Here is a 27,334-nt window from a genome sequence, read left to right as displayed (position 1 = left end):
TTTATTTTATTTCCATACATTTATTATATTTTTAAATTTGCAGCCAGATTCTACTGCAACTGAAAGAGCAATTGCCAGACTAGCAGTACATCCTCTTCTGAAGAAAAAGATAGATGTGCTAAAAGGTATGAATTAAATGACTTTTAAGCCATGTACTTAATGCCTTTGTAGACTTTGGATAATGGTGATTCACTTATTTTAACTCTTGAGGTTCTATTATAAATGTAAGTTTCTTTCAAATATTTACCAATGTGGAAGGTGTCTGAAAATACAGAAAGTGTGATCTCTGAAGAAAAACCAAATCTGTATTGTTTAATAAATTCTAATATATGAACATATAATATGTAATATATATCTTTCTATATATAATATATACAAGATAAAGTTGAATAGTTTTTTAAAAATATTGACATAACTCATTACTTTTGGTTTTCCCACTTAGGAACGTAATTTTTTATATATTTATTATAAAATATATTTATAAAATGAAATGTTTTTGTCACATGATACTGATTTTTATGTCTGAAAGCACAATTTATAATACTCAATGCATTATTATTATATAAATTAAAGTTGCCATTTCCTTTTATTTGTATAATGTGATGTTTTTACTGTTCTTCATAACTCCAACACATGAAGAAAAGATTTTCTTTTCATTTTCACGATTTAAAATGAATACATCTGAGCATATCATATGTTTGGTTTTTAAGAAGTCAAAAGATTTCTTTGTGAATTCAGACCCATTATATGTATTTAATATCAATTCCAACTGCCCTCTTAAATCTTTTCAAATAATTTTTTTAAATATTGTTCTAAAACAGTCATGTTTTATGTGTTTCAGTGCTAAAATGAGTCATGCACTATTTCTCTTGCAGCTGCTGTCCAAGCCTTTAAAGAAGCAAGACAAAATGTTGCTGAAGTTGAGTCATCAAAGAATGCTTCAGAGGACAATCATTCTAAGAATACTTTGTATTCAAATGATAATGGAAGTAATTTACAGCATGAAGGAACTATTATCAGTGAGCAAAAAGTCAAAGAAACCAAAATACTGGCGAAGAAACCAACACACAATTCAAAGGAAAAAGTAGCCAAGATGGAACACGGACCTAAAGCAGTGACTATTCCAAATTCTCCATCAAAGCCTTCAGAAAAGGATTCTGTAGTTTCCCTTGAGTCCCACAAGACACCTGCTGACCCAAAGCTGAAAACACTAAGTCAAACTAAAAAAAACAAAGGATCTGATAGCTCACTCTCTAGTAACAGTGATGGCGGAGAAGAAGTATGTGAAGAGGAAAAGGAGTATTTTGATGATAGCACAGAAGAAAGGTTTTACAAGCAGTCTTCCATGTCTGAAGATAGTGATAGTGGTGACGACTTCTTCATTGGGAAAGTCAGACAAACAAGAAAGAAGGAAAGTAGTTGTCATTCTTCAGTTAAGGAACAAAAACCACTCGAAAAAGTGTTTCTTAAAGAAGATACAGGTGAAACTCATGGGGATACAAGAAATGACAAAACCAAGCCAAGTACAGAAACCAGAAAGTTAGAATCAGTGTTTTTCCACTCTTTATCTGGATCTAAAGGCTCTAGAAGGTAAGATTCTTTTTCTGTTCTGAAATAATCATTAGTTCTTTTTTAAAAAGCTAGAAATATCTATGTGTCCATATATGAAGAGACTATAATTCTAGTTTGTACAACCCATCCTGTTTTTAGACATGGCCCTCTCCAAGGTTATAGTGGGATATTAGGTACAGATAACATATGGCAATGCCACATTTGTCCAGTTTCATCAGAAAATGAGATGTTATAGCCAAATAATATGCCAGCTGATTTAAATTTTATTCCTTCATTTATCAAATCTTTGAAACTTTGAAATCGTTTTTGATGAAAAACTTTTGAAAATGTTTCACATGTCTTTTTAAACAGAACTTTCTGAAAAGAATATGGTGTATTTTCTTGATGACCCAGGACCATTATTGTAAACATCAGTCATTTTACTGTCTAGTACCGTTTCAGTATGTAAGGCTGCTTGCCCTTAAACTGAGTTTCTCCAGACTGCTTTTTATGTGGTGATGTTGCTATCTCCATCTCTGTTGCTCACCACTTTTCATAGTTGTTCTGTTATAAATCAGTAAGTTTACCCTTATTTGTAATTCCAATTTGATAAAGGATATCTTCACATTTTAGAGTAAAGGTTATGTTTAGCTGATTTCTTCAGTAACAGCTATAAACTGTTTTTGCATATATTTACAAGTCAGGGATAGTTTTTAATGAAATAGAAAAGTGTGATGTAAAAATTTTTCAAAAATGTCACAGTATGTATTGCAAAGACATAAAAACACGTGGAGTGTTGAAATAATTAAAATATTTACTTCTGTTTTCCAAACTTGCCTCAAAAGGCTACATTTTTTTCTCATTTGAAAATGGCATACCACTATCCCTTTACTACAAAATATAAATCTTTTTTTTTTTTTTTTTTTTTGAGACAGAGTCTTACTCTGTCACCTAGGCTGGAGTGCAGTGGAGTAATCTTGGCTAACTGTAACCTCTACCTCCCAGGTTCAAGTGATTCTCCTGCCTCAGCCTCCCGAGTAGCTGGGATTGTAGGAACATGGTGCCACACTTGGCTAATTTTTTTTTTTAAGTAGAGGTGGGTTTCATCATATTGGCCAGGCTAGTATAGAACTCCTGAGCTTGTGAGCCACTGTGTCCCGCCAAAATGTAAATCTTAATTTTTGATGTATGAGAGTCATTCTTTCTGTGAGAAGACTTTAGAAATTCTTTATCTAGATAATCCCCAAGAGTAAAGGCAAGGTAACCAAGACAAGACATTTTCCATTACAAACAAAATTCTCTTTAAAGGTGGTGAGGGAAGTAGGTCCTCACATGTCTGTAGTAACATTGGATTCTAACAAACCTTTATTTGATACACAACCTGGGACTTTCTTTTTTTTTTTTTTTTTTTTTTTTTTGAGACGGCAGTGGCGCGATCTCGGCTCACTGCAAGCTCCGCCTCCCTGGTTCCCGCCATTCTCCTGCCTCAGCCTCCTGAGTAGAGGGTCATTCTACAGGCGACCGCCACCGAGCCCGGCTAATTTTTTTCTAGTATTTTTAGTAGAGACGGGGTTTCACTGTGGTCTCGATCAAACAAAATTCTGACCTTGTGATCCGCCCGCCTCGGCCTCCCAAAGTGCTGGGATTACAGGCTTGAGCCACCGCGCCCGGCCCGGGACTTTCATAATTATCTATTGTTTGCTGGTGTGACTAAGGAGTATAGTAGCCCTTTGAATTAGTTTTATCATCAATTTTGTTATGTTATTTTCTTAAGATCAGAGGATTTATCTTCAAAAAGTCATAATGGTGTTTTTCTTCTTTTAGAAATTACAAAGAACAGGCTCCAAAAACAAGATCACTAGGTATGTATTCACACTTGCCTAACCTTCATATGCAGTTAAGCTATGTTTTACCAAAGTAAAAGAATGAAAAATTGTTGTTGCTTAGTATAGTCTGAATGAATTATGTACCCACAGAAATATTAACAGAGCATCTTATAATTATCAATATAATTTTTTGTTGTTGGTTTTCTTTTTTTCTATGTCCTGCCAGAGGGAAAAATATAGATAAAATTTATCAGGAAATATTATGTCTATTTAACTTATCTCAAATCAACACATTTTTAAGTAAATTATGTAAGTTATATCTTAATTATTAGTGATCCTAAACACTAATGCCATGCCATTAAATATTGAATAACAAGTATATTACTTTCTTAGGCAAGAGTATAATCAGAATATTTTCAGATTAATTCATAACAAATCTAAGTTTAATGTATTTGGGGAGAGTGACTTTTCACACAATCCTAGACTTTCACTAACTGAACATAGCAAAAATTCATTTCTCATTCACATCACAGTCCACTGTGATGAATTAGCAGAGAGGCTGTGTTCCACATAGTCATTCAAGGATCAGGCTTCTTCCATCTTTTGGCGTTTTCCTCCTCCAGGTTCCAAATATTCTCCATTTGCCAATAGAAGGGAATGAAGTACATGGAGAATTTTGCAGATTTTTGTGAGCCAGGCCTGAAAGTAGCAGAAACCAGTTTCGCTCACATATCATTAGCCAGAATTCAGTCACATGACCCCATCTAGCCACAAAGGAGCTAAAAAATGCAGTCTTACTATATATCTAGGGGAAAAGAGAAAGTGGAATTTTGTGAACACATAACTTTTTCTGCCAGTGACCATACTTTCTCTCACCAGATGCCCATTTTGTTTGTCCTCCTACACAGAGCACATTTACCTCCTTCCCAAGGAAGCCAACCCAAAGTCACATCCAGTCACTGCATCTAGCTCAAAGTTCAGGATCACTGGTCATGCAGTACTTTCCATCAAATGTCATGGATGAGATTCCTCGAAGTTTGGTGACCTTTGTACTGAAAAGAAATTCATACCATGATATACCACATATCAAGTAGCAGAACAGGGACCAAGTAATGAAAATAAAAACTCTTAATTGCTTAAGGGAGAAATGGAAGCCACACAACAGGTCTACTACCTGAAATTCTGCTGAGCAAAGATTATGAAGGCTCTGAGAGGAACTTCCTTATCCATTGTTTTTCATGGTCCCTGTCTAGGAAGGGTCTTTGTTTCATGGCCACATCTGAGGTGGGTATTTAACATCTCTTTGGAGTTTGCCCCAAGTCACTGGTACAAATATAAAGTGATGAAGATTGTACAAAGTTCCGCAGAGGTTTTTTCCATCCCAGGCTTGTGATTTCTTTCAGTATACACTTCCTCAAAAACTCAGTGGATTTCTGACCTGTGTTTCCTTCAGTCCATCTGTGGGCTAGTTACTGTACTGAAAATTCTTTCTCAGAGCTAGTTCTCAAACTTGTCTTATTTATGTTTGTTTGTTTGTGTTTTGTTTTGTTTTTCCCACTTCCCACTCTCATTCAGCATCTACTGCACTGAGAATTATCAGGTTTGGATGGGAAAGCCATACCTTTAGTCTTATCTCTGCTCTAGGGCTGAGTTGCTGTGGGCCTTTTATTGCTTAAAACTTTTCTTAGACTTGCAGGTTACTGTTTGGGAGTCAAAAGCTTTTCTAAACCTTAAGTTCCCAAATATCTAGATTCTTTCTGTTCTCTCTGTTCTCTTTTGTGTAGTGCATTGTCAAGGACAGCCAGTAACACACTGATCTTTTTATTCTTTCCAACTGGTTACCTTTGTACAGCAAACTCCATAGGCTTGTGGCCTGCTTGCCAAGTTATCACGGACAACAGTTTTATCTATTTCTTTGGCACATAGGTTTCTTACTTCTCATTGTCAGTTATCTGTTTCCTTGCTACCCACCACTGAACTGCTAAGCCAATACCAAATTTTTATGTTATTGTAATGGTACTTCAGAGTACCGATTTTAGTATTATTCATGGTAGACTACCTGCTATAACAAGTAACTACTAAATCTCAGTGGTTTGTCATCCATCAATCTGTCTGCTCCTTGGAGTTTTATTCTATCTTGTGCCTCTTGCTGCCTGTGGATCCTAGGAGTTGTCTTCATTCATCAGCGATAGAGAAGTAATGGAAGATGGAATGTGAGGTTTTTATGGTCCAGGCCTTTTACTCACATTTTATTGGCCATCACTCAATTAGCCATATGACCTCACCTAACTGCAGCAGGAACGGAAAATATTCTGATTGTATGCCTAAAAGGAAGTTAATACAGGATTTGGCAGAAACATGTCAGTATGCCCCATTTATACCATATATTCACAAACATAGGATAACTGTAAATATAAGACATACCTACATTTTCACAATGAGAATATCCAAATAAAGGGTTTTTCGTGCTTAGCTTGTATGCTTAAAATATTTACCAGTTTATTTACATATACAACTGTATGTAATATATAAAATAATACTTTCATTTAGAAATACTGCCTTATTCAAATCTCAGTTTTTATGAAACAGGTTCTTTTTAAACTTTTCATCACTACAGCCACTCTTTGAATATTATAACAGATTTCTAGAGCGCATGTGATTTGTATAAGATAAGGTTGTTTTGATTTCTGTCTAGATAATGTTTTGTAAATATTATCCCAAACTATGCACTGGTTTATATAACATTATTACATTTGTTTTCTTAAAGAAGTCTTTAAAAGACTTCTGACAGGCCGGGCGCAGTGGCTCATGCCTGTAATCCCAGCACTTGAGGCTGAGGCGGGTGGATCGTCTGAGGTCAGGAGTTTGAGATGAGCCTGACCAATATGTCTCTACTAAAAATACAAAAATTAGCCAGGCGTAGTGGGACACGCCTGTAATCCCAGCTACTCAGGAGGCTGAGGCAGGAGAATTGCTTGAACCTGGGAAGCGGAGGTTGCAGTGAGCCAAGATCATGCCACTGCACTCCAGCCTGGGTAACACAGCAAGACTCCATCTTTAAAAAAAAAAAAAAAAAAAAAAAAAAAAAAAAAAAAAGGCTTCTGACAATGATTTCTAACTTGCAGTGGAGAAATTACGTAGTCATAGGACTGATTAGTAAGTCTATATTAAGTTTCTTGTCTCTCTTTTCTTTCTGATTCTGTCTTCTAAGTTCTGTAAGCACCTAAAATGTGCATTGATTCTTGTCTTTTCATGCTAGTATATCTTCCCCAAATAAGACTTGATTCAAAATCATATAAAGTGATAAGATACTATATGGACTAGAATACAAGTTGCCACCTTCATACCTGGAAACTAACGTTACAACTAAAAAAGAACTTTGTCTTATATTCTTCAGTAGACTTAGTAATTTACCTTGTAATAACCATTTTTGGTTCAATAACAGACGGAAGTGGAATCAATTTATAGCCCTTTAAAAATAGGTAAACACTATCAGTATTGTCAGTCCCAGTGGAGTGTCTTAGCTAAGATGTGAATTTTCTGGCTACATCTGCTTCATGTACACAGATATCATAAGCTAATGATGTTCCTTTGAAAATACAAGATGTCCTTCTTTTTTGCCTTCTATGCTAGTGCAACAGGGTGATTCTTTTCTTAATGTTGTTATAAATAAGACAGCACAGCATAAATTAAGAGGCACTCAATAAACATCTACTTATAAGGGTTAGAAAACATGTGTGTCAAAATTGACTACTCGTATGTAAATTTTCAACTTCAAACTATTCCCTGTTGGACTTCAGTTTTAAATTGTGAAATATTCCATTAAGAAAACAAAATTTCTTTTTTTAATATTGGTTTGAAAAAGATGAAATTTACTTCTCCTTTATGCTCTTTAGGTATATAGTTAGTTACTATTATTTTTGCTTTCTCCTCCTAGATTTTCCACAGAATGAGCCTCAGATCAAGAATCAGTTTAATAAGAAGCTACCAAGAAGACTTGAAAATACAAAACAGCAATTGCAGCTGCCTCTTCATCCTTCATGGGAAGCAAGCAGAAGGCGAAAAGAACAGCAATCTAATATTGCTATGTTTCAAGGGAAAAAAATTACATTTGATGATTGATTAGTGCCTCTTTCTGCGAACTTTTTCATCTAAAAAAAAATATATATATATTTTTTTTAAGACAGGGTCTCACTCTGTTGCCCAGGCTAGAGTGCAATAGTGCAATCACAGCTCACTGCAGCCTCGAACTCCTGGGCTTAAGTGATCTGCCTCCCAAAGGGGTGGTACTGCAGGTGCATGCATTACCATGCCCTGCTTTCTCACCCCAGGCCCTGCAGCTATTACTTAAACTCGTATTTGAATAAATCTCTTGGGGGGAATTATAGAATGTTTGTTTTTGTATTTCTTTTTTTTTTTTTTAAGTAAATTCAAGTTATGTTTATGTAAGCCTTTCACAAATCCAATATGTACTTAAATTGATTTTTAATATCCCTCAGACTGTTTCCCTTATGAAGTAATTTGGGGATTTTAGTAATCTCATATTTTCTCTTTAGTGCTTATCATGTAATGTGCTTCACTGGTTCAGCTCTGTTGTTTCCTTAAAAAGTCAATGTATATTTAAAATAATAATGGAAACATAGGAAATCATAGCTATTTAAACCAGATCACCCTTGTTAAAAATCATTCTTGTTAGCAAACTAAAATAGTAACTTATGGATGTACAGATAAATAAATACTGATTTTATTATTGTTTTACATACTTGTGATCATATACTTTTTGATTCTAAAATAGTTGTCTAGGACAATTTTGGGATTCTTAATTATATTTTAGTTACTTAAGAAAATTGTTTAAATGTAGCAATACAACCAATAATTGGTTTTATGTTTCACTGCATATAAATATTTCCATTAAATCAAGAATGTATATTATCTAGTTTTGACTATATATTCTGATTTTAAAATTTTTGAGGAATCATAGATTCTAATTTTTAAGAACAAATTCTGAAGGCGATTGGATTAAAAGAGGATTTCCACTGATAGCTAAGCAAAGAAGTTGTAAGATGACTCACTGAGGAAAGGACTGCTTTATACATTAAAGTACTGCTATTTAAAAGGAAAACAGAATTTTTTAAATCCTTTCAAATGTTTCACTTTTGCTATGATGGGAAAAATTTTGAAGTTCTTGGTAAACTGAATAATGCTAATCCATGTTTCCTGCACATTAGTTCCTTTAATGGCAGGGAAGGCCATCTGGTTAACCTGTATTCACAAACTCTCAAGAGTTTCTACTTATTTCAAGAACTTAAGAATTTAGATAACTAAGCTGGGCGTGGTGACTTATGCCTATAATCCCAGCACTTTGGGGGGCGAAGGCAGGTAGATCGCTAGAGGCAAGGAGTTCAAGACCAGCCTGGCCAACATGGTGAAACACTGTCTCTACTAAAAATACAAAAAAATTATCCAGGCGTGGTGGCCAGCACCTGTAATTCCAACTACGCAGAAGGCTGAGGCATGAGAATTGCTTGAACCTGGGAGAGGTGAACGTTGCAGTGAGCTGAGATCACACCACTGCACTCCAGCCTGGGTGACAGAGTAAGACTGTCTCAAAAAAAAAAAAAAAACTTAGATAAATAGAATAATGGAATTCAAGAGATTATGCAGAGAAAATTATTTTTGCTGTGTCAAATGCAAACATTGCTTTTGTACTTCTTTCTTTTAAATTTTATTTTGACATAATTTCAGACTGACAAAAAAGTAAAAGGAAAATGTCTCTGTACCTACCCAGAGTTTGCCAGACTGTGAAGCTGGGGTCACTATCCTCCACACTGCTAAGTCTGTCCATGAATTTTTACCTCAACTGGAAGGAGTTAGTTAGAGTCCAAGTAAAAAGTTAAGAGGGAAGAGTTTTGTTAGCTGTTAGCTATTAGATTTTGTTATAAGTTCTGTTGGACTTTGTTCTGGGATGCAGTGAAGTTACTTAGAATCAGATTGGTCATTTCGAGGTTTGTGCTTTGTTAGAATGGATCTACAAGAGCCATTAGTCTAGGGTATTGGTTCTCAACTTGGAGTGATTTTCCCCCCAGGGAATATTTGTCTACATCATCTGGAGATATTTTGAATAGTCAAGGGTGGGGAGTGGGAGGGGGCTACATCTAGCAGATATAGGCCTGGGATACTGCTAAGTTGTCCATAATATATACACACACACACACGCAAAGAATTTTAGAGCCCCAAATGTTAAGAGTGCTAAGGTTGACAAACCCTAGTTTAGGGTTCATCTGACTCCACTACGAGACATTACCATTTTAGCAACTCTACCTGATACTGTGTCTATCAGGAAATCTTTCTGCAATGGCTGGTCAGAACACAAACTATACCTGGGCTTGTGTAAGGCTTAGTTCCACTTACTCCTTTCTAGTGTTTGGTTTTTTTCCTGGCCTTAGTATATTCTTTGTACACCTCACGCAGGTTGATCTTCTACTAAAGACTTGAAAGAACCCTTCTACAGATCTTTGGAGCACTTTTTCTCTTTCTGTGTATTTCCTTCCTCTAGTATTTTTGCCTCACAAATTCTAACCACACTGACTTTTCTGAACTCTGAAGTCTGTCTCTAATTTCAGTAAGGCCACTTAGCTCTTTTGGGGTTCTCTCTGCACTGTAGTTTGGAAACTTCATGCAGTAAGCTGGTATACTTGTAGCACTCAAACTCATTTGTTTTTCTTCTGTCAGGTATGGTTATCCTTTGCCACCTCTTCTCCATTGTCTGAAAACTGTTTGGTGTACTTTGTGCAGTTTCCTAGTTGTTTAATATAGAAGGGCAAATCCAGTCCCTGTTATTCTATAACGGTCAAAAATTGAAGTCCTTCTTAATTTTAATGCTCAAATTCTACTTAATTTGGCCAATGGGAGCCTCCACAAGCTGTCTCCTGTGTCCTTTTAACATGTAAGTTCTTTGTATAATCGTGAGAAAATTGATTACCATTATCGAGGATATATTTACATATTTGAAAGTTCAACCCTAAAATACATACACAAGTTAGTTTCAGAATTGCTAAGTCATAGCTCTGCAAAACAGAAGCCTACTAGCCAAAGGGTTCAATATTTATTTAGAGTTCTTTAAAAGTGACATGGGGTAATAACAGCTAAAATGGCGGAATAAGAACATCCAATTTTTTTTCTCTCTATGAAAGCAATAAGAAAACTGTCCAAACTATCAGAATCAACCTTTTCAGAACTCTAGAATTAACCAAAGGCTTGCAGCAATCCAAGAAGTATTTACTAAAGAAAAAATATCTAAATCTTGAACCTTGAATCTAAATCTTGATGAGAACAGAGATCACTGTGAAGCTTTGCCCTATTCTAATCTCTGCTTCCGAGATTCATGGTAGCTGTGAAAACCAACAGCCCATGATCATAGTGCAAACCAGCAGCCTGGCAGCCACTGGAGGGAGTTCAGAACAGGGTTAGAGTTTCTTCAGACACATTCCCTAAGAACTGTCATTATTTGACCTGATCGATGGTTCACTGGAAGACTTAACTTGCAATGCCATATTTGTTTCATCTGAGTTACAGCTTGCCCAATGAGAGAAGCTTTTTCCCAGAGATTGTTTTTCAAAAACAATTAGAGGCATTTTATTTTTTTTAAACATCAAGACTACCTTAGGCAGTGAGTAACAGTTGGGGTAAACAGTAACTTAACCAAAAAGTAAGTTAAAATAGCATCTTTAATGTCTTTTTTTTTTTTTTTTTTTTTTTTTTTTTTTGAGTAAGTCTGAAGTCTGGGCTTCCTCAGGGAATTTCTATTGTTTTTTTTTTCTATTACTCTTTTTAACCAAAATAACCACACTACTAAGCTTAATGAATCAGAGATTTCAATGACCATACACAACAAAGAATATAGACCTTACACACAAATAGTTAGAAAGGTTAAACAACTAAAAGATAGGGACTTTGATAAGTTATGACTTATTTTTTGAAATCAAGGAGATTATGTACATGCATAAAACTGTGTACGTATTCAGAAGAAAGCTGAGAAGGCCCTAAACTCCCACCAGTGGCTGACCTTGAGGCACTGCATAAGTAGGTGAAGACTGAGGAGAAGCTGTTAACTGTGGCTAAGTATTAAAGGTGTGCCCCAACACACAGAGTCCCCAATACAAAGAAAAGTATTGATTTCAGGCATTGAAGGAAATCTGTCCAATTATTAACACACTACTAAGCATGTGAATCAGATATTTCATACACAACAAAGAATATAGACTTTACACATATATAGTTCAGAAAGGTCACTAAACGGCAAAATACAGCAACAACAGCAAAACCTGGTGAGGGAAGGGAATCTGATTTATAGAGTTGTAACATTATGTTATTTAAAATGTCCAATTTTCAACAAAAAATTATGAGACATGCACAAAAAACAAGCAAGAACGGTCCATGCATTGATGGGGTGATAAAAAGCAATAGAAATTCCCTGAGGAAGCCCAGACTTCAGACTTACTCAAAAAAGACATTGAAGACACTATTTTAAATGTGTTCAAAGAGCCAAGGTAAACTGCCTAAAGAGCTAAAAGGAAGTCTGAGAACAACATCTTGCCAAATAGAGAATATCAATAATGAGATAGAAATTATGAAGAAAAGCCAAAAAGGAATGAACAGATTCTCAGAGACCTGTGGGACACTATCAGATATACCAACATAGGCATGATGAAAGTCTCATGTCACCCAGAATTTTCCATAGCCATACATGCCCAAGAGAATTGAAAACATGTTCACATAAAAACTTGAATGTGAATGTTCATAGTGGCATAATAGCTAAAAAAAGAAACAACCCAAACATCCATCATCTGATGATGAGTAAACAGTGTGGTTTATACATAGAGTGGACTGTGATTCGGGCATAAAAAGGAATGAAGTATTGATACAGACTACAACGTGAACGGATGAGCCTTAAGAATATCACGCTAACAAAGAAGCCAAACACACAATATGGTTCCACTTATATGCAATGTCCAAAATAAGTAAATCCATAGAGACTGAAAATAGATTAGTGATTGCTAGGAGCTGGGAGAGGGAAGAATAGTGAGTGCATGCTAATGAGTCTGACATTTATTTTTAGAAAGATGAATGTATTCTGGAATTAGCGCTGATTATACAACCTTGTGAATATACAAGATCCACTGAACTGCACTTTAAAAGGGTGAATATTGTGTTAATTTTATCTCAATTTAAAAAATAATATAAAGTTCCCTGGGTGAATACTGGTTTCCCTCCTCACTTCAGTATATGTAGTACTTCATTTGAAATGTAGTGAAGTTTATATGGTTCTGACAGTATTTTATTTTAATGATTTTTTCCTCCATCCTTGCTAGTTTTTTGTTGCTGTTGTTGTTGTTGTTTTTTGCTTTATGTGAAACGGCAACACTGTTCCTGAAGTCAGAGCTACACAAAATACTATAATCAGAGGAGTGGAAACTCTCTCCTTTCCCATTGTTTGTTCTTTCCACCCCATTCCCGCCCATCCCCTGTAGACAGTAAGTCTCATTAATCCCTGGTAAATGCTTCCTGTGTTCCTGTTTGCACAGATGAACAAATATATGTCTATTTTCTTACCTCATGTTATTTCTTATGCAAAAATTAGCAGTCTCTAGATGATTACGTGAACTTTGCCTTTTTCATTTAAAATATATCCTGGCAATCACTGCAGATTTGTTCATAGAGATCTTCCTCATTTAAAAAAATTGTCTTATAGTACTCCACTGGGTAAATGTATAAGGACTTACTAAACCACTCTTCTATCTATGGCTATATGGATTATTTTCATATTTTGCAATTACAAACAATGTTGCAAAGGAAATATATGAAAAAACTGTGTATTTCATGTTGTTGCAGGTCTACAGGGTAAATTTCTGGAAGTGGGAATGTTGTGTCAGAATGTAAACACATATGTGGTTTTGTTGAAAATTGCTAAGACTCCCTCCATGAAGGTTGTACCAATGTGTATGCCCACTGCAGTCAGTGTATGACAGAGGCCTATTTTCCCATGACCTCTTTGTGATAGTAAGATAGGTAAGAAATGTTACCTCTGTGTAATTTGGCTATGTATTACTCACTCTTTAGCAGGATAGTTGAATACTTTTTAATGTTTAAGGACCACTTTTGTATCAATTTTTTGAATTTTTTATATTTTTTTGCCCATTTTTCCACTGGTGAGGGTTTTTTTTTTCTTTTTCCCCCTAATTTTTAAGATTTATTTATTATATATTAGGGATAGTAGCCCTTTACCTATTTTATGTATTGCAAATATTTTTACCAATTTGTCAATTATCTTTATTTTATGTTGTTTTTCTATCATGTTATTTTTTTCTGCCATTTATTTCTGCCATGTAATCAGGCGCATGAGTTTCTCTTTTTATATCCTTTTATTCCATTTTTACAAATGGATTGAGAAAAATAGTTCAAAGATCTTTCCTTACAATAGTTTGCTTGCTTTGCTTGCTGCTTCATCCAATATCAGTATTGTATCAGTATTGTGCTCCTGCTTTCTTTCTTTCTTTTTTTTTTTTTTTTTTTGAGATTAAAGTCTCACTGGAGTGCAGTGGTGCCATCTTGGCTCACTGCAACCTCCACCTCTCAGGTTCAAGCAGTTCTTCCTGCCTCAGCCTCCCCATTAGCTGGAATTACAGGCGCCTGTCACCATGACTGTTTTTTTATTGTTTTAGTAGAGATGGTGTTTCACCATGTTGGCCAGGCTGGTCTCAAAATCTAACCTCAGGTGATCCACCCACCTCAGCCTCCCAAAGCGCTGGGATTACAGGTGTGAGCCCCCACGCCCGGCCAGTGCTTCTGCTTTTTTGTTTCCATTTGCCTGGAAGACCTCAGATATTCTTTTAGTCTTTTTTGGCTCACTGCAGCCTCTGTCTCCCGGGTTCCAGCAATTCTCCTACCTCAGCCTCCTGGGTAGCTGGGATTACAGGCACACGCCACCATGCCCAGCTAATTTTTATATTTTTAGTAGAGATGGGATTTCACCATGTGGGCCAGGCTGGTCTCGAACTCCTGACCTCAGGTCATCCACCCGCCTCAGTCTCCCATGGTGCTGGGATTACAGGTGTGAGCCACCGCGCCCAGCCTATTTTTAGCCTTTCTAAATAATTGTTTTAGGTGTTTCTCTTGAATAGAGTGTATAGTTGGTTCTTTATGAACCAAAATGAAGATCTTTTCCATTTAATAATTGAAGTAAGCCCTTTCACATGTGTTAAAGTGAATGTTTGCTATCAACCCTGCCAGATTATTTTATGCTGTAATTGTTACATTTATTACATTTAGTGTGTTTCTCATTATAATATGTTTACTGTGTTCTCCTTTAAAAACAAAATCTTAAATTTGGTATTTAGGAAGGTTTATGTTTCTGTTATCCTTTTGCTTATACTTTTTTTAATGCCCTTAGCGGCGCCCCCCACCCTCCATTTTTTATTTGGAATCTATATTGTCCATCTTTAATAACATTCTTTAACTTTCACTTATTGCTTAAATACCAGTTATTGAGTTTCTCCTACTTTCCTCTTTTCATCTACCTTCTCTTTCCATTTTTAGTTGCATCTTTTTTTTTTTTTTTTTTTTGAGACAGAGCCTCTCTCTGTCTCCCAGGCTGGAGTGCAGTGGCGCGATCTTGGCTCACTGCAAGCTCCGCCTCCCGGGTTTACGCCATTCTCCTGCCTCAGCCTCCCGAGTAGCTGGGACTACAGGCGCCCGCCGCCACGCCCGGCTAATTTTTTGCATTTTTAGTAGAGACGGAGTTTCACCGTGTTAGCCAGGATGGTCTCGATCTCCTGACCTCGTGATTCGCCTGCCTCGGCCTCCCAAAGTGCTGGGATTACAGGCCTGAACCACCGCGCCCGGCCTAATTTTTTATTCTTCAGAACATACAGCATGTAACAAATAGCATTATCATATAACCTATTATTATTCTACCCCGTTCTCACCTTAATTTTTTTCTTAGATTTGCAATTAAGTATATTTTAATGCTAAATTGCTGAAGTTCCTCTAGTCATTTTTTTGTTTGAATAAAGTTTATTTTCTAGCAGATTTCTTAAAAAAAAAAAAAAAAAGACTCATGGAAAGAATTTTTTGAGCTCTTGATGTTTAAGTTTTTCTGTCGTTTTGATACTTAATGAACCATGGCTAAATCTTGGGATTGTAACTCTCAGTGATCCTGCCACTCTTCCTTGTGACAGCAAAACTCTTCAATGTATCTTTGATAAATCTTTTCCAGGAGTGTCTCTTGCCCCTTTCCCGATTAGGAGATCTATCTATTAGTCTGGGCGCAGGATAGCTTTCTGCCCCTTTCCAGGGATACAGGGTTTTTGTTGTTGTTGTCGTTGTTGTTGTTGTTTCTTTTACCCTTTCACAAGTCACAGTGAGTCTTCACCTGTCTTGAGTGACAGTATTTGATGTCCTTCCTTCCTTACAGTGTCTTAAGTTTTGTTTGTTTGTTTGTTTCCAGTAGGGAAAAAGGGTCCTAGTGGAGATTTGTATCTTTCCTATAGCAGCAGCCCCTCCTCTTTCAGGCCTACATCCTCAACAGTTTTATCTGCCCTGACTCCCATCTTTCTCCTGAGTGTCCAGTGTAGGCTCATATCCATGAGCCTAAGATTAGATGCAAATTCCCCTTATGTCAGCAGCTCTCAGAGCTTCATAGTCTCAAGTTAGCCCACGTTCAGCTGCAGCAATTCATCAGAAACTTTAATCAAATACTTCTTACCTTTATGGCAACCCCATTTTCCTTCTGTGCTCTGTCACAAGTGAGCCAGTGCTCTTAAATCTTGCTCCTAGGAGGTGCTTGTACTTCCCTAGATCTCTGGCTGCTTGGTTTTCCGACCACCTTATCTCTTTGTTGGATTCAAGAAAAGTTATGATTTTGTAATTTTTTCTGTTAGAATTTTTTAGAGTGGAAATAATGATCATTCTGGCTTACTATATTCTATGCCCCAGTTTCATTTTTATGGTATCTTTTGTGCTGTATAAGTGTTTTTATGTAACCAAATTTATCAATCACTTCAATTTGCCATCTGTGTTTTATCTTATTTAAGAGATCCTACCCTTGTTGGACAATGCAATGTGCCATAAGCCTTGAGCCTCCCTGAAGGTGCTCGCTAAGTATACCAAGAGGGCAAAGCCCTGTTCACCTTTTACCTGGGTAATTTTTCAGGATTTTATTTGCACTGAGCAAGCTTGAGGAATGAGTAACATCTCCTACAGGACAAAAATCAGTCAAGTTCAATACTCCTCTCCTACAGTGAATCTATAGGTATCAAACAGTGTTCCTTTGTGTTTCCTCCATAGGACTTGGGAGAATACAGGTATACAGGAAGGGGTTAATTCAACTGGCCAGGGTTGCTCAAACTCTGCACATTCCCAAGGTATGCTTGTCTTCCAGACTGTTTCTTGGTCAGCTCCTGGGAGATGAGCTTTGAACTAACAATTCTTCCTGATAAGAGCATGTTTGTATGCATAAGGCCTTCGACCTTCTAATACCAGTTTGATCAGCTAGTTTATCTAAGTGATGGATGGTGAGTACTGATCTGTGCTCTGGGAGACTGGAGTCTGAGTAACTGAGGTCATCATTCAGGTGATTTATATCTATGTGACTGACCACCACCACCCCCTTTAAAAACCATAGACAGCAAGGATCAGGTGAGCATCCTAGTTGGCAACACTTTGCACAAGTTGTCACACATTGTGCTGCGAGAAATAAGTACATCCTGAGAAACGCCTGTTTTGGTGACTGGCTCTTGGACAGCTCCTGGGAGATGACCTCTGAGACTTTTGCAAACGTGGTACCGATTTGATCAAAGAGTTTATGTTAACAATGCGATTTATGGTGAACATTTCTTTCTCTGGGAGGTAGAGACGGAGAACCTGAGTTCAGTCCTGTAAGTGATTTACGCCTATGTGATTGACCCTCTATGAAAACCTTCAGGACCAAGGCTCATGTGAGCTTCCCTGGTTGACACATTAGTACGTGTTTTCACACGTCATTTCTAGGAGTGTGTCCATATGACCCAGCTGGGAGAGGACACCTGGAAGCTTGCCCCTGTTTCGTCCTAGATTTTGCCCCATGTACCTTTTCCGTTTGCTGATTATAATTTATACCGTTTAATCTGTGATCAACTATGACTATGAGTATAGCAGCATTTTCTGACTCCTATGAGTCTTCTTTTTTTTTTTTTTTAAGAGATGGAGTTTCACTCGTGTTGCCCAGGCTGGAGTGGCAATGGCGTGATCTCAGCTCACTGCAACCTCTGCCTCCCTCCCAGGTTCAGGCGATTCTCCTGCCTCAGCCTCCTGAGTAGCTGGGATTACAGGCATGCACCACCATACCTGGCTAATTTTGTATTTTTAGTAGAAATGGGGTTTCTCTGTGTTGGTCAGGCTGGTCTCAAACTCCCGACCTCAGGTGATCTGCCCGCCTCGGCCTCCCAAAATGCTGGGATTACAGGTGTGAACCACTGCGCCCAGCCTCCTGTGAGTCTTTCTAGTGAATCATTGAGCCTCAGGGGGGTCTTAGGGACCCCCAACCCAACGGGGAAACGGACACAAGCATCATGCTCACACTGTGCCTATTGTTTTTGCCATGACTAATAAAATTATTTGTCTCTAATCCAGGAAATCACATGTCTTCTGCCAGCATCCCTAAAATCGTTGCAGGCTAACTTAGTAGCTTGCAGATAGGGTAAACTCCCATTCCCCATAGAATTCTTGCCATCTTCAACTTATTCTGTGTTTTCCTCTAGTATTTTTATAGGTATATGTTTAAATGTAGCTCTTCTCTTTTTATTTTTAGAGTCTCACTTTGTCGCTCCGTTGAAGGGCAGTGGTATAATCATAGCTCACTGCAGCCTTGGACTCCTGGGCACAAGGAATCCTCCTAAGTAGCCAGGATTACAGCCACATGCTAACACACCTGGCTATCTAGTTTTTATTTTGCATTCTTTATTTTTTTTTTGGTAGAGATGGAGCCTCACCACGTTGCCCAGGCTGATCTCAAACACTTGGCCTCAAGTGATCCTTCCACTTTTGATTTCCCAAGGTACGGGGATTATAGGCATGAGCCACAGTGCTTGGCCTGAATGTAGCTCTTAATCCATCAGGATTTACCCCCATGTGTTCTGGCAGAGATTTGCAAACTGCTTGATCAAACCAATTAGTATACAGCTAATCTACATTTTCCAAACTCTCTTGAAGTTAGGTTTGGGTCATGTGACTTAGGAATTGCTTAATCCTTAAGTGGAACATGAGTGAAGACTATGTGAGCCATCTCCAGGTGTGGCCCATACAATCTCATATTTCCCACTCATTTTTTATGTCTCAGATGGAGGCCTGCCTTTCTAAGATGAAGGGATAGTTATCACAATCATCAACCTAAATAACTAAGAACCTCCTCCACTTAAGCCATTTGGACTTAAGTGATCATCAAATAAACATCCGTTTTGTTAAACCAATGAGAGTTTGGAATTTTTTGTTATAATACAAGTAGCACTATTCTGATACAGAAATTGGTGCTAGAAAAATGATATTCCTATGGGGGTGGTGGATAGGGAAGAAGCCCAAAAGTCCAAATTACAGGGTCTGGCACAGGGTCAGGAGGAAAATGACTACCCAGGGCTAAAAAACTGGAGATTCATGTCATGCAGTGATAAAACAATTATTAAAATGGTCATCTGCAATTTTTTTGGAAGGTGGGCCACGTGGTTCCTAACCCTGTAGCTCTAGGAAAAAAGACTGGAAAATGGAAGGTTATTAGTGAGTGTTGGGTTGTGGGAATCATTTGCTGGTTTGCAAGCAAAACAAAAATGAAAAGCAAAGGACGGAAAATCACTGCTTCCAGTCCCAAGTGATAAGAGATTGTGTACAAACATCCGCTGAGACTCCTGGCTCCAGCACAGACCTGAGTAAGGGTATGCAATTTCTTTACAAACATGATAGCCTTTAAGGCATAAGGACAAAGGAAAGAAAATGCAAGGCAGGCTTGAAAACTTTATTTAGGAAAGAACTTTAAGACATGCTACCAATGTATGTAATAGAATAAACACCCTCCTCTCAAACACTAGAGTCATTTGCCTATTTTTGTTCCCAAAGTAATTGTGAGACTGGACTCCATCAGCCTTTGAATGTTCTACCATTAAACATACTCTGGGACTCCCAAACTTGTTCAGGGAAGAGGTGGGATGCAAAAACCATAAAAACCCCCAAGGAGGGTACACTCTCCATCATTTATTTCAAATGTGGCATATGGTAATCACGAAAAAAAAAAAAGAAAATCTCCAAGAGGATGGCTCTAGTGCTTTGAAAAACAATGAACAAGTACTTCCTTCCAGATAGCAAAATTAAAATCAAGGAAATGCCCTCACTCCTGGATCAGAGGACTTCAAAATGTTTGCTAGTGAGATATCATAACTATAACAGAACTGTGTGCCCTCTGCATCTCTCACATTCCCTAATGGGAATGGCAGCTTCTATTATAAATTTGTCCTTGCTCACCCTAATATGTTGGGCCTGGTGGCAGGGGAGAAATTTCTATAACTGGTGTTTAAGAAGATGTATCCAGAATTGATGGAAAGAACCATGGCTTCATTCAGAGATCTTGGACTTTGAGCTAGTTACAATAACTGGATGGAACTTTGAATTGCCTCTGTTGAGGAAGGAGGGAGTATATTCTAGGTGTGGTAGGATATTCGGTAACCAGAAGGACATAGTAGGTTAAAAACTGGCTAAGTGTTCACTGAATCTATTTCTTCTTTCCTTAGGCACCAGGGCAAATAATATTTCCCGGCCTCCATAAAGTTAGGCAAATTCTGGCCAGTGGAACATAAGTAAAATGATTACATGATTTTGACAAAACTTTCCAGGTAATCTTCTGCACTTCTTCCATTATTTCCCAGCTAGGCGTTGACATACTGGGCAATTTTCAAGATTGAATTTTCAAGATGGTGAAGTTTCTATTTGCCAGGTTCTCTGAATAATTGCATGGAGCAGAAAATGAATGAGTATTGAAGTGACTGAGATTTAGGGAATTTATCTGTTACTGTAGTTAGGATTATCCTAACATGTATTTGATATATGGTTGGGATCTTACTATTCTATTTTGTCCAAAATGAATCATGTTCTAATGCTATGTTTGAGTAATTGGGTTATCCTTATTTGAAATGTCACCATATAATCATGTGAATGTTCCTGGACACTCTTTTTGCTTATCTCTTTATCTGATCCAGTATTACATTTTAAACTATTATAACTTTATATTTACCAGATAACCAGTAGCTTGGTTTATCCACAAATCTTTCCTTCCAAATTTTCTTAGCTATTCTTATACCTTTTCTTTACAAATAATTTTTTAATCAATTTGTGAAATTTTATTTTTTAAATTATGTTGGGTCATTACTTTTATTACTTTTAGAAATTATTTGTAACCTGGGAAGTATTTGTATTTCAAACATCTCTCTTTGTTACTCTCTAATTAGTTGCATAAAATCATGGATTTGCCTCTGTGAATTGGGCCCATACTATAGAATTGTAGAACAAATTTTATGTACAGGAACATGTTCAGTAGCCTAAGTATGATATCATCCTTCAAAAATTAAGTAGCCTTAAGCTGAATACTGGAATGTTGTTTGTACTTTGAACATGTGTTTCTCTTCAAGGGAAAACTTGTTTTGAAAGAAAGTCATTCTCCATGTTGTTTTCAGGATAAAATTAAAAGGGTGTTTTTCAGTAAAGACAGCCAAAGCTTAGAGGGTCAATAAAGGGAGGAGGGTATTTGTGTTTATTTTTCAACTGACCATGGAATGAATACTCAATGCTTAGCTTTGCTCTCTATCTGAACAGAAGTTCACAGCCTTCACATACACCAACAAGCAAGCAATTTAGCTCATATTCGAAATAGATGTGGATTAGTTGATATCATAGGTATACCAGCTGTGATAAAGGAGAGGTTGTCAGGCCCTATAAAATTTTTAAAGATTTACAAGCACTAAAATTACACAATTAATATACCTAAAGTCAATGTTCTTGAGTGCTTGAATTTATGTTCTGCACTTTAATACCTGCAAGCCTCCCTCCATCAATTTTTCAGATCTCTGTTCAAAGGTCATCTTGTTAGAACTTCTCTGACTTCACTTAGAAAGTATCAACAGGTTATTTCCCCCTTTGCTTTTTCTTCTGTGGCAATCATCACCTGACATATATGTTTATATAGTTTTCAGCCTCCCCCATCTAGAATATAAGATTTGTGGGTTTAGGGACTTATTTTCTTTTTCTCCATGTCCCAATTTTGAACAGTGGTTGATACATAGTAAGTGCTCAGTTAAATATTTGCTTTTTCTAAAATATGTATAAGTTTTTCAGTTTATCAATGACTCACATGGTTGAATAGCTGTAGTCACCAGTTAGGAGGCCTTAGAATCATCTAAATGGGAGATAGGGTGGCTTGGGCTTGAGTAGTAGCAGTGGAGAATGAGAATGGGAGGGAGAGTGATGGCTATTTGATTATAGATAAAGGAATGAATCAATCCCCTAAGGAAAGTATGGTAGAGTAATTGAAATAAGAAACAGTATGATTACTGGGCAGTATATGGGGCCCATTTGAACTTTACCGTCATTGATTTAAAGTGAAAGCAATCAGTATAGGCATTTGTATTTTTATTTCTGTGATATGTGGTTTCTTTTAACCATATCTATTTTGGGCTCTTGATCGTTTTCATTATTGGTTTGTGGGAGCGCGTCATATGTTAAAGGAATTAGCCCTTTGCCTACCATGACTTGCAAAGAATTTTCATTTTGTCATTTGCCTTTTAGCTTTAATTTTTTTCCAAACAGAATATTTTATTTTATTCATGTTATAAATGTGATCTGATCTTTTACATTCTAATTGACTGTTGGTGGTATGTGTGAAGATTATGAACTGCTATATACTGATAATTTTCTCAGCCACCTTACAAAACTCTCACTATTTTTAATAGTTTGTTGTTTCTCCTGTATTTTTCCAGGTTCAGAATTGTATCATCTAAATACATTAATAGTTTTACTTATCCCTTTCTAATTTTCACAACTCTTTCTCTTGCCTAATTAGAATTGCTAGTACCTCCAGTAAAACATACAACAATAGCAATGATAATGGCCCACCTTGTTTATTTCTGGCTTTAATGAGAATAATTCTAGTGTTTGCTTTTAGCATGAAATTCACTTTTAAATTTAGATAGATATGGTGTTAAGATCTATTCCTCTTACTGAAATGTTTTTTTTTTTTCAGTTCAAGAATAGGCATTGAGCTTTATCAGCTACCTTTTAAACATTTGTGAAAATGAAGATATGATTTTTTGTTGTTCTTTAAACATTTCCTGGAATAACTCTGAAAGAGCATTTGTGCCTGGTGCATTTTGACAACTCTATTTTTTCTATATTAAGTTATCTGTTTCTATTTTAATCTGAACTCAATTTAAATTTTTCTTTAAAAGTAACAATTTTGTCCCTGTTTTATATGTTATTTGCAGAGCTAAACAATGTAACCTCTTGATTTTTTAAATTTATTTTTTATTTTTTGAGACAGGGGCTCACTGTGTCACCGAGGTGAGTGCTATAGCACTATCATGGCTCACTGCTGCCTTGAGCTCCATGGCTCAAGCGATCCTCCTACCTCAGCCTCCTAAGTAGCTGTGACTACAGATACATGCCACTACACCTGGCTTTCTAGAGACAACATCTTGCTATGTTGCCCAGGCTAGTCTTAAACTCCTGACCTCAAGTGGTCCTCCTGCCTTGGCTTCCCGAAGTGCTGGGATTACAGGCATGAACCACCTCTTGACTTTTAAAATAACTTCTGCTAGTTTGAACTACTTTGCCCTTTTTCTTATTTTGCATATTTGTGTTTTATACTTCTTTTCTAGATTAGTTAGTTAACAATTTTCCTAAGGAAGGTATACAGTTTTTCTTTGTGTGCTCTTTTAGCCATATCCCATAGGTTCCAATGCATCGTGATTTTTAGGATACTGTTTTTCTCTTTTCTACCTTTTCAAAATTTCGTTTCAACTGTTTTCTCAATTTTGCTTCTCTGTTACTTTAGAATTTCTTTTGGTATTAACATTTAAAGTTAAAAGTATGTATTTTCTTAAAATCTAAGTGAATCTCAGTTACTCTACAGGCCTACCAAATAATATATAGGCCTCAGAAGTCTTTTGCCGCTCTTTTATCTTGCATGCGTTTGTGTCAAATATTTTAATTACTAGATATTATTGCTTAAAACAGTCAATGTTCATGTAGATTTACCCACGTTTACCAGTTTCTGTGTTCATCAATTTTTCTTTGTCTCCATCCTTCTTTCTAATATTATATTTCTACTTTCTTAAGTACGTATTTTTCAGCGTTGTATAGTCTCAATCTTAAATAATAGTCTAATAGGGTAATAATAATTATTTTCTTCCATTACTATGAAAATATCTTACTGTTTTCTTTTCTTTTTTCAAGATTGAGTCTCCCTTTATAGCCCAAGCTAGAGTGCAGTGGCGCGATTTTGGCTCACTGCAACCTCTGCTTCCTGGGTTCAAGCGATTCTCCTGCCTCAGCCTCCTGAGTAGCTTGGGATCGCAAGCATGCACTGCCACACCCGGCTAAGTTTTGTATTTTTAGTAAAGACACGGTTTCACTCTGTTGGCCAGACTGGTCTCAAACTCCTGACCTCAAGTGATCCGCCCACCTCAGCCTCCCAAAGTGCTAGGATTACAGGCGTGAGCCACCATCTGTAATCTGTTTACAGTCTGTCACTGTAAACAGTCTGTCCCAGTCTGTCACTGTTTTCTGACTTTCTTTTGTTTCTGTTAAGTCAGCTCTTGGTCACATTGTAATTTTATAGGCAACTTTCTTGTGTGTCACTGATTCTTTTACAATATGAAACAATTGTATTTCTTTACAGAGGCTCTCTTTACAGTTGTAATTTTGTATACTAGTAATACTCTATGGCTTTAGAACAAGGGTCAGCAAACTTTTTTTGTAACAGATGAGGTTGTAAATATTCTAGACTTTACAGGCCATAAGGTCTCTGTGGCAGCTACTCAACTCTGGTATTGTAGCACAAAAGCAGCTATGGATAATATAGAAACAAATTATTCATTAATTTTTTTCTTTAACTTTTAAGTTTTAGGGGTGGATGTGCAGGCTTGTTATACAGGTAATCTCCTCATCACAGGAGGTTAGTGTACAGATAGTTTTGTCTCCCTGGTAATGAGCATGGTACCTTACAGGTCGTTTTTCTGATCCTCTCCCTCCACCTACCCTCTACCCTTAAGTAGGACCCAGTGTCTGCTGTTCCTCTCCTAGTATCCACGTGTTCTCATTGTTTAGCTCCCACTTGCAGGTGAGAACGTGCAGTATTTGATTTTCTGTTCCTGTGTTAGTTTGCTTAGGATAATGGCCTCCAGCTCTATCCACATTGCTGCAAAGGACATGATCTCATTTTCTTTTTAATGGCATCACAGTATTCTATGGGGCATATGTACCACATTTTCTTTATCCAGTCTAACATTGATGATCATTTAGACTGATTCTATGTCTTTGCTATTGTGAATAAGGCTGCAGCGAACATACATGTGCATGAGTCTTTAAGGTAGAACAATTAATATTCCTTTGGATATATACCCAATAATGAGATTGCTGAGTCGAATAATAATTATCTTTCAAGTTCTTTGAGGAATTGTCACAGCTACTTTCCACAATGGCTGAACTAATTTACACTTCAACCAGCAGTGTATAAGTGTTCCCTTTTTTCCACAACCTTGCCAGCATCTATTTTTTTTTTTTTTTTTTTTTTTTTTTAGTTTTTAATAATAGCCATTCTCACTGGTGTGAGATGCTATCACATTGTGGTTTTGATTGACATTTCTCAAATGATTAGTGATGTTGAGCATTTTTTCATACACTTGTTGCTGCATTTATTTCTTCTTTTGAAAAGTGTCTGTTCAAGTCTCTTACCCATTTTCTAATGGAGGTTTTTTTTTTTTTTTCTTTTCCTTGTAACTTTGTTTAAGTTCCTTATGGATTCTGGATATTAGATCTTTGTTGGATGCATAGTTTATAAATATTTTCTCCCATTCCATAGGTTTTCTCTTTATTCTGTTGATAGTTTCTTTTGCTGTGCAAAAGCTCTTTAATTTAACTAGGTCCCACTTGTCAATTTTTGTTTTTCTTGTAATTGCTTTCAGTGTCTTCGTCATGAACCCTTTGCCAAGTCCTATGTTCAGAGTGGTATTTCCTGGGTTGTCTTTCAGGGTTTTTATAGTTTTAGTTTTTACATTTAGGTCTTTAATCCATCTTGAGTTGATTTTTGTATCTGGTGTAAGGTAGGGGTCCAATTTCAATCTTCTGCATATGGCTAGCCTATTATCCCAGCACCATTTATTGAACAGAGAGTCCTATCTGCATTGCTTGTTTCTTTCAACTTTGTCAAAGACCAGGTGGTTGTACATGTGTGACACTATTTCTCAACTCTATTCTGTTCTGGTCTTTGTGTCTGTTTTTGCACCAGTACCATGCTGTTTTGGTTACTGTAGATCTGTAGTATAGTTTGAAGTCAGGTAGTGTGATGCCTCCAGCTTTGTTCTTTTTAAGATTGCCTTGGCTATTTGGGCTCTTTTTTGGTTTCATATGAATTTTAAAATAGATTTTTCTAATCCTGCAAAAAATGTCATTGGTAGTTTCGTAAGAATAGCATTGAATCTGTAAATTGCTTCAGGCAGTATGGCCGTTTTAACAATATTGATTCTTTCTATCCATGAGCATGGAATGTTTTTCCACTTGTGTCATCTCTGATTTCATTGAGCAATGTTTTATAATTCTCATTGTAGAGATCTTTCACCTCAATAGTTAACTATATTCCTGGTATTTTATTCTTTTTGTGGTAATTGTGATTTGGATTGTGTTCCTGATTTGGCTCTTGGCTTGTATGTCGCTGGTGTATAGGAATGCTACTGATTTTTATACATTGATTTTGTATATTGAAACTTTCCTTATCATATTGAGGGGCTTTAGGGCAGAGATGACAGGGTTTTCTAGATATAGAATCATGTCATCTGCAAACAGAAATATTTTAACTTTCTCTCTTCCTATTTGGAGAACTTTTATTTCTTATTCTTGCCTGATTGCACTGGCTACAGCTTCCAATACTATGTTGAATAGGAGTGGTGAGAGTGGACATCCTTGTCTTTGCCTGCTTTCAAGGGGAATGCTTCCAGCTTTTGCCCATTTCGTATGATGTTGGCTGTGGGTTTGTCATAGATGGCTCTTATTATTTAAAAATATGTTCCTTCGATGCCTAGTTTATTGAGGGTTTTTAACATGAAGGAATGTTGAATTTAGTTGAAAGTCTTTTCTGCATCCATTTAGATAATCACGTGGTTATTATTTGTAGTTCTGCTTATGTGATTAATCACATTTATTGATTTGCATATGTTGAACCAATCTTGCATCCCAGGGATGAAACCCACTTCACTGTGCTGGATTAGCTTTTTGCTGTGCTGCTGGATTCAGTTTGCTAGTATTTTCTTGAGGATTTTTCCATCTATGTTCATTAAGGATATTGGCCTGAAGTTTTCTTTCTTTGTTGTTTCTCTGCCACATTTTGATATCAGGATGATCTTGGCCTCATATAATGAGCTAGAGAGGAGTTCCTCATGCTCAATTTTTTGGAATAGTTTCAGCAGGAATGCACCAGCTCTTCTTTTTACATCTGGTAGAATTTGGTTGTGGATCCATCTGGTCCTGGGATTTATTTGGTTGGTTGGTTTTTATTACTGATTTAATTTCAGAAATTATTATGAGTCTATTCAGGGATTCAGCTTCTCCTGATACAATTTCAGGAGGTTGTATGTGTCCAGGAATTTATCCATTTCTTCTAAGTTTTCTAGTTTGGG

General features: G+C 36.7%; 1 protein-coding gene across 2 annotated transcripts in view; it reads left to right on the top strand.

Annotated features, from left to right (window-relative positions):
• The window catches only part of SRFBP1 (serum response factor binding protein 1), a 61,054-nt gene extending 52,745 nt beyond the window's left edge, over window positions 1–8,309 (top strand). For both annotated transcript variants that reach the window (XM_050795545.1, XM_050795544.1), the window contains exons 5-8: window positions 44–125; window positions 876–1,590; window positions 3,376–3,413; window positions 7,315–8,309. In XM_050795545.1, coding sequence (XP_050651502.1) covers window positions 44–125; window positions 876–1,590; window positions 3,376–3,413; window positions 7,315–7,499 — 1,020 coding nt within the window. In that variant the 3' untranslated portion in view covers window positions 7,500–8,309. The remainder of the gene's footprint in view (window positions 1–43; window positions 126–875; window positions 1,591–3,375; window positions 3,414–7,314) is intronic.
• Window positions 8,310–27,334: the final 19,025 nt, after the last annotated feature.

This window comes from Macaca thibetana, chromosome 6 (genome assembly GCF_024542745.1).
Source record: "Macaca thibetana thibetana isolate TM-01 chromosome 6, ASM2454274v1, whole genome shotgun sequence".
NCBI classification, from domain to species: domain Eukaryota; kingdom Metazoa; phylum Chordata; class Mammalia; order Primates; family Cercopithecidae; genus Macaca; species Macaca thibetana.
Note: the sequence above shows the minus strand (reverse complement) of the source record. Positions and strands in the feature narration are given on the sequence as shown.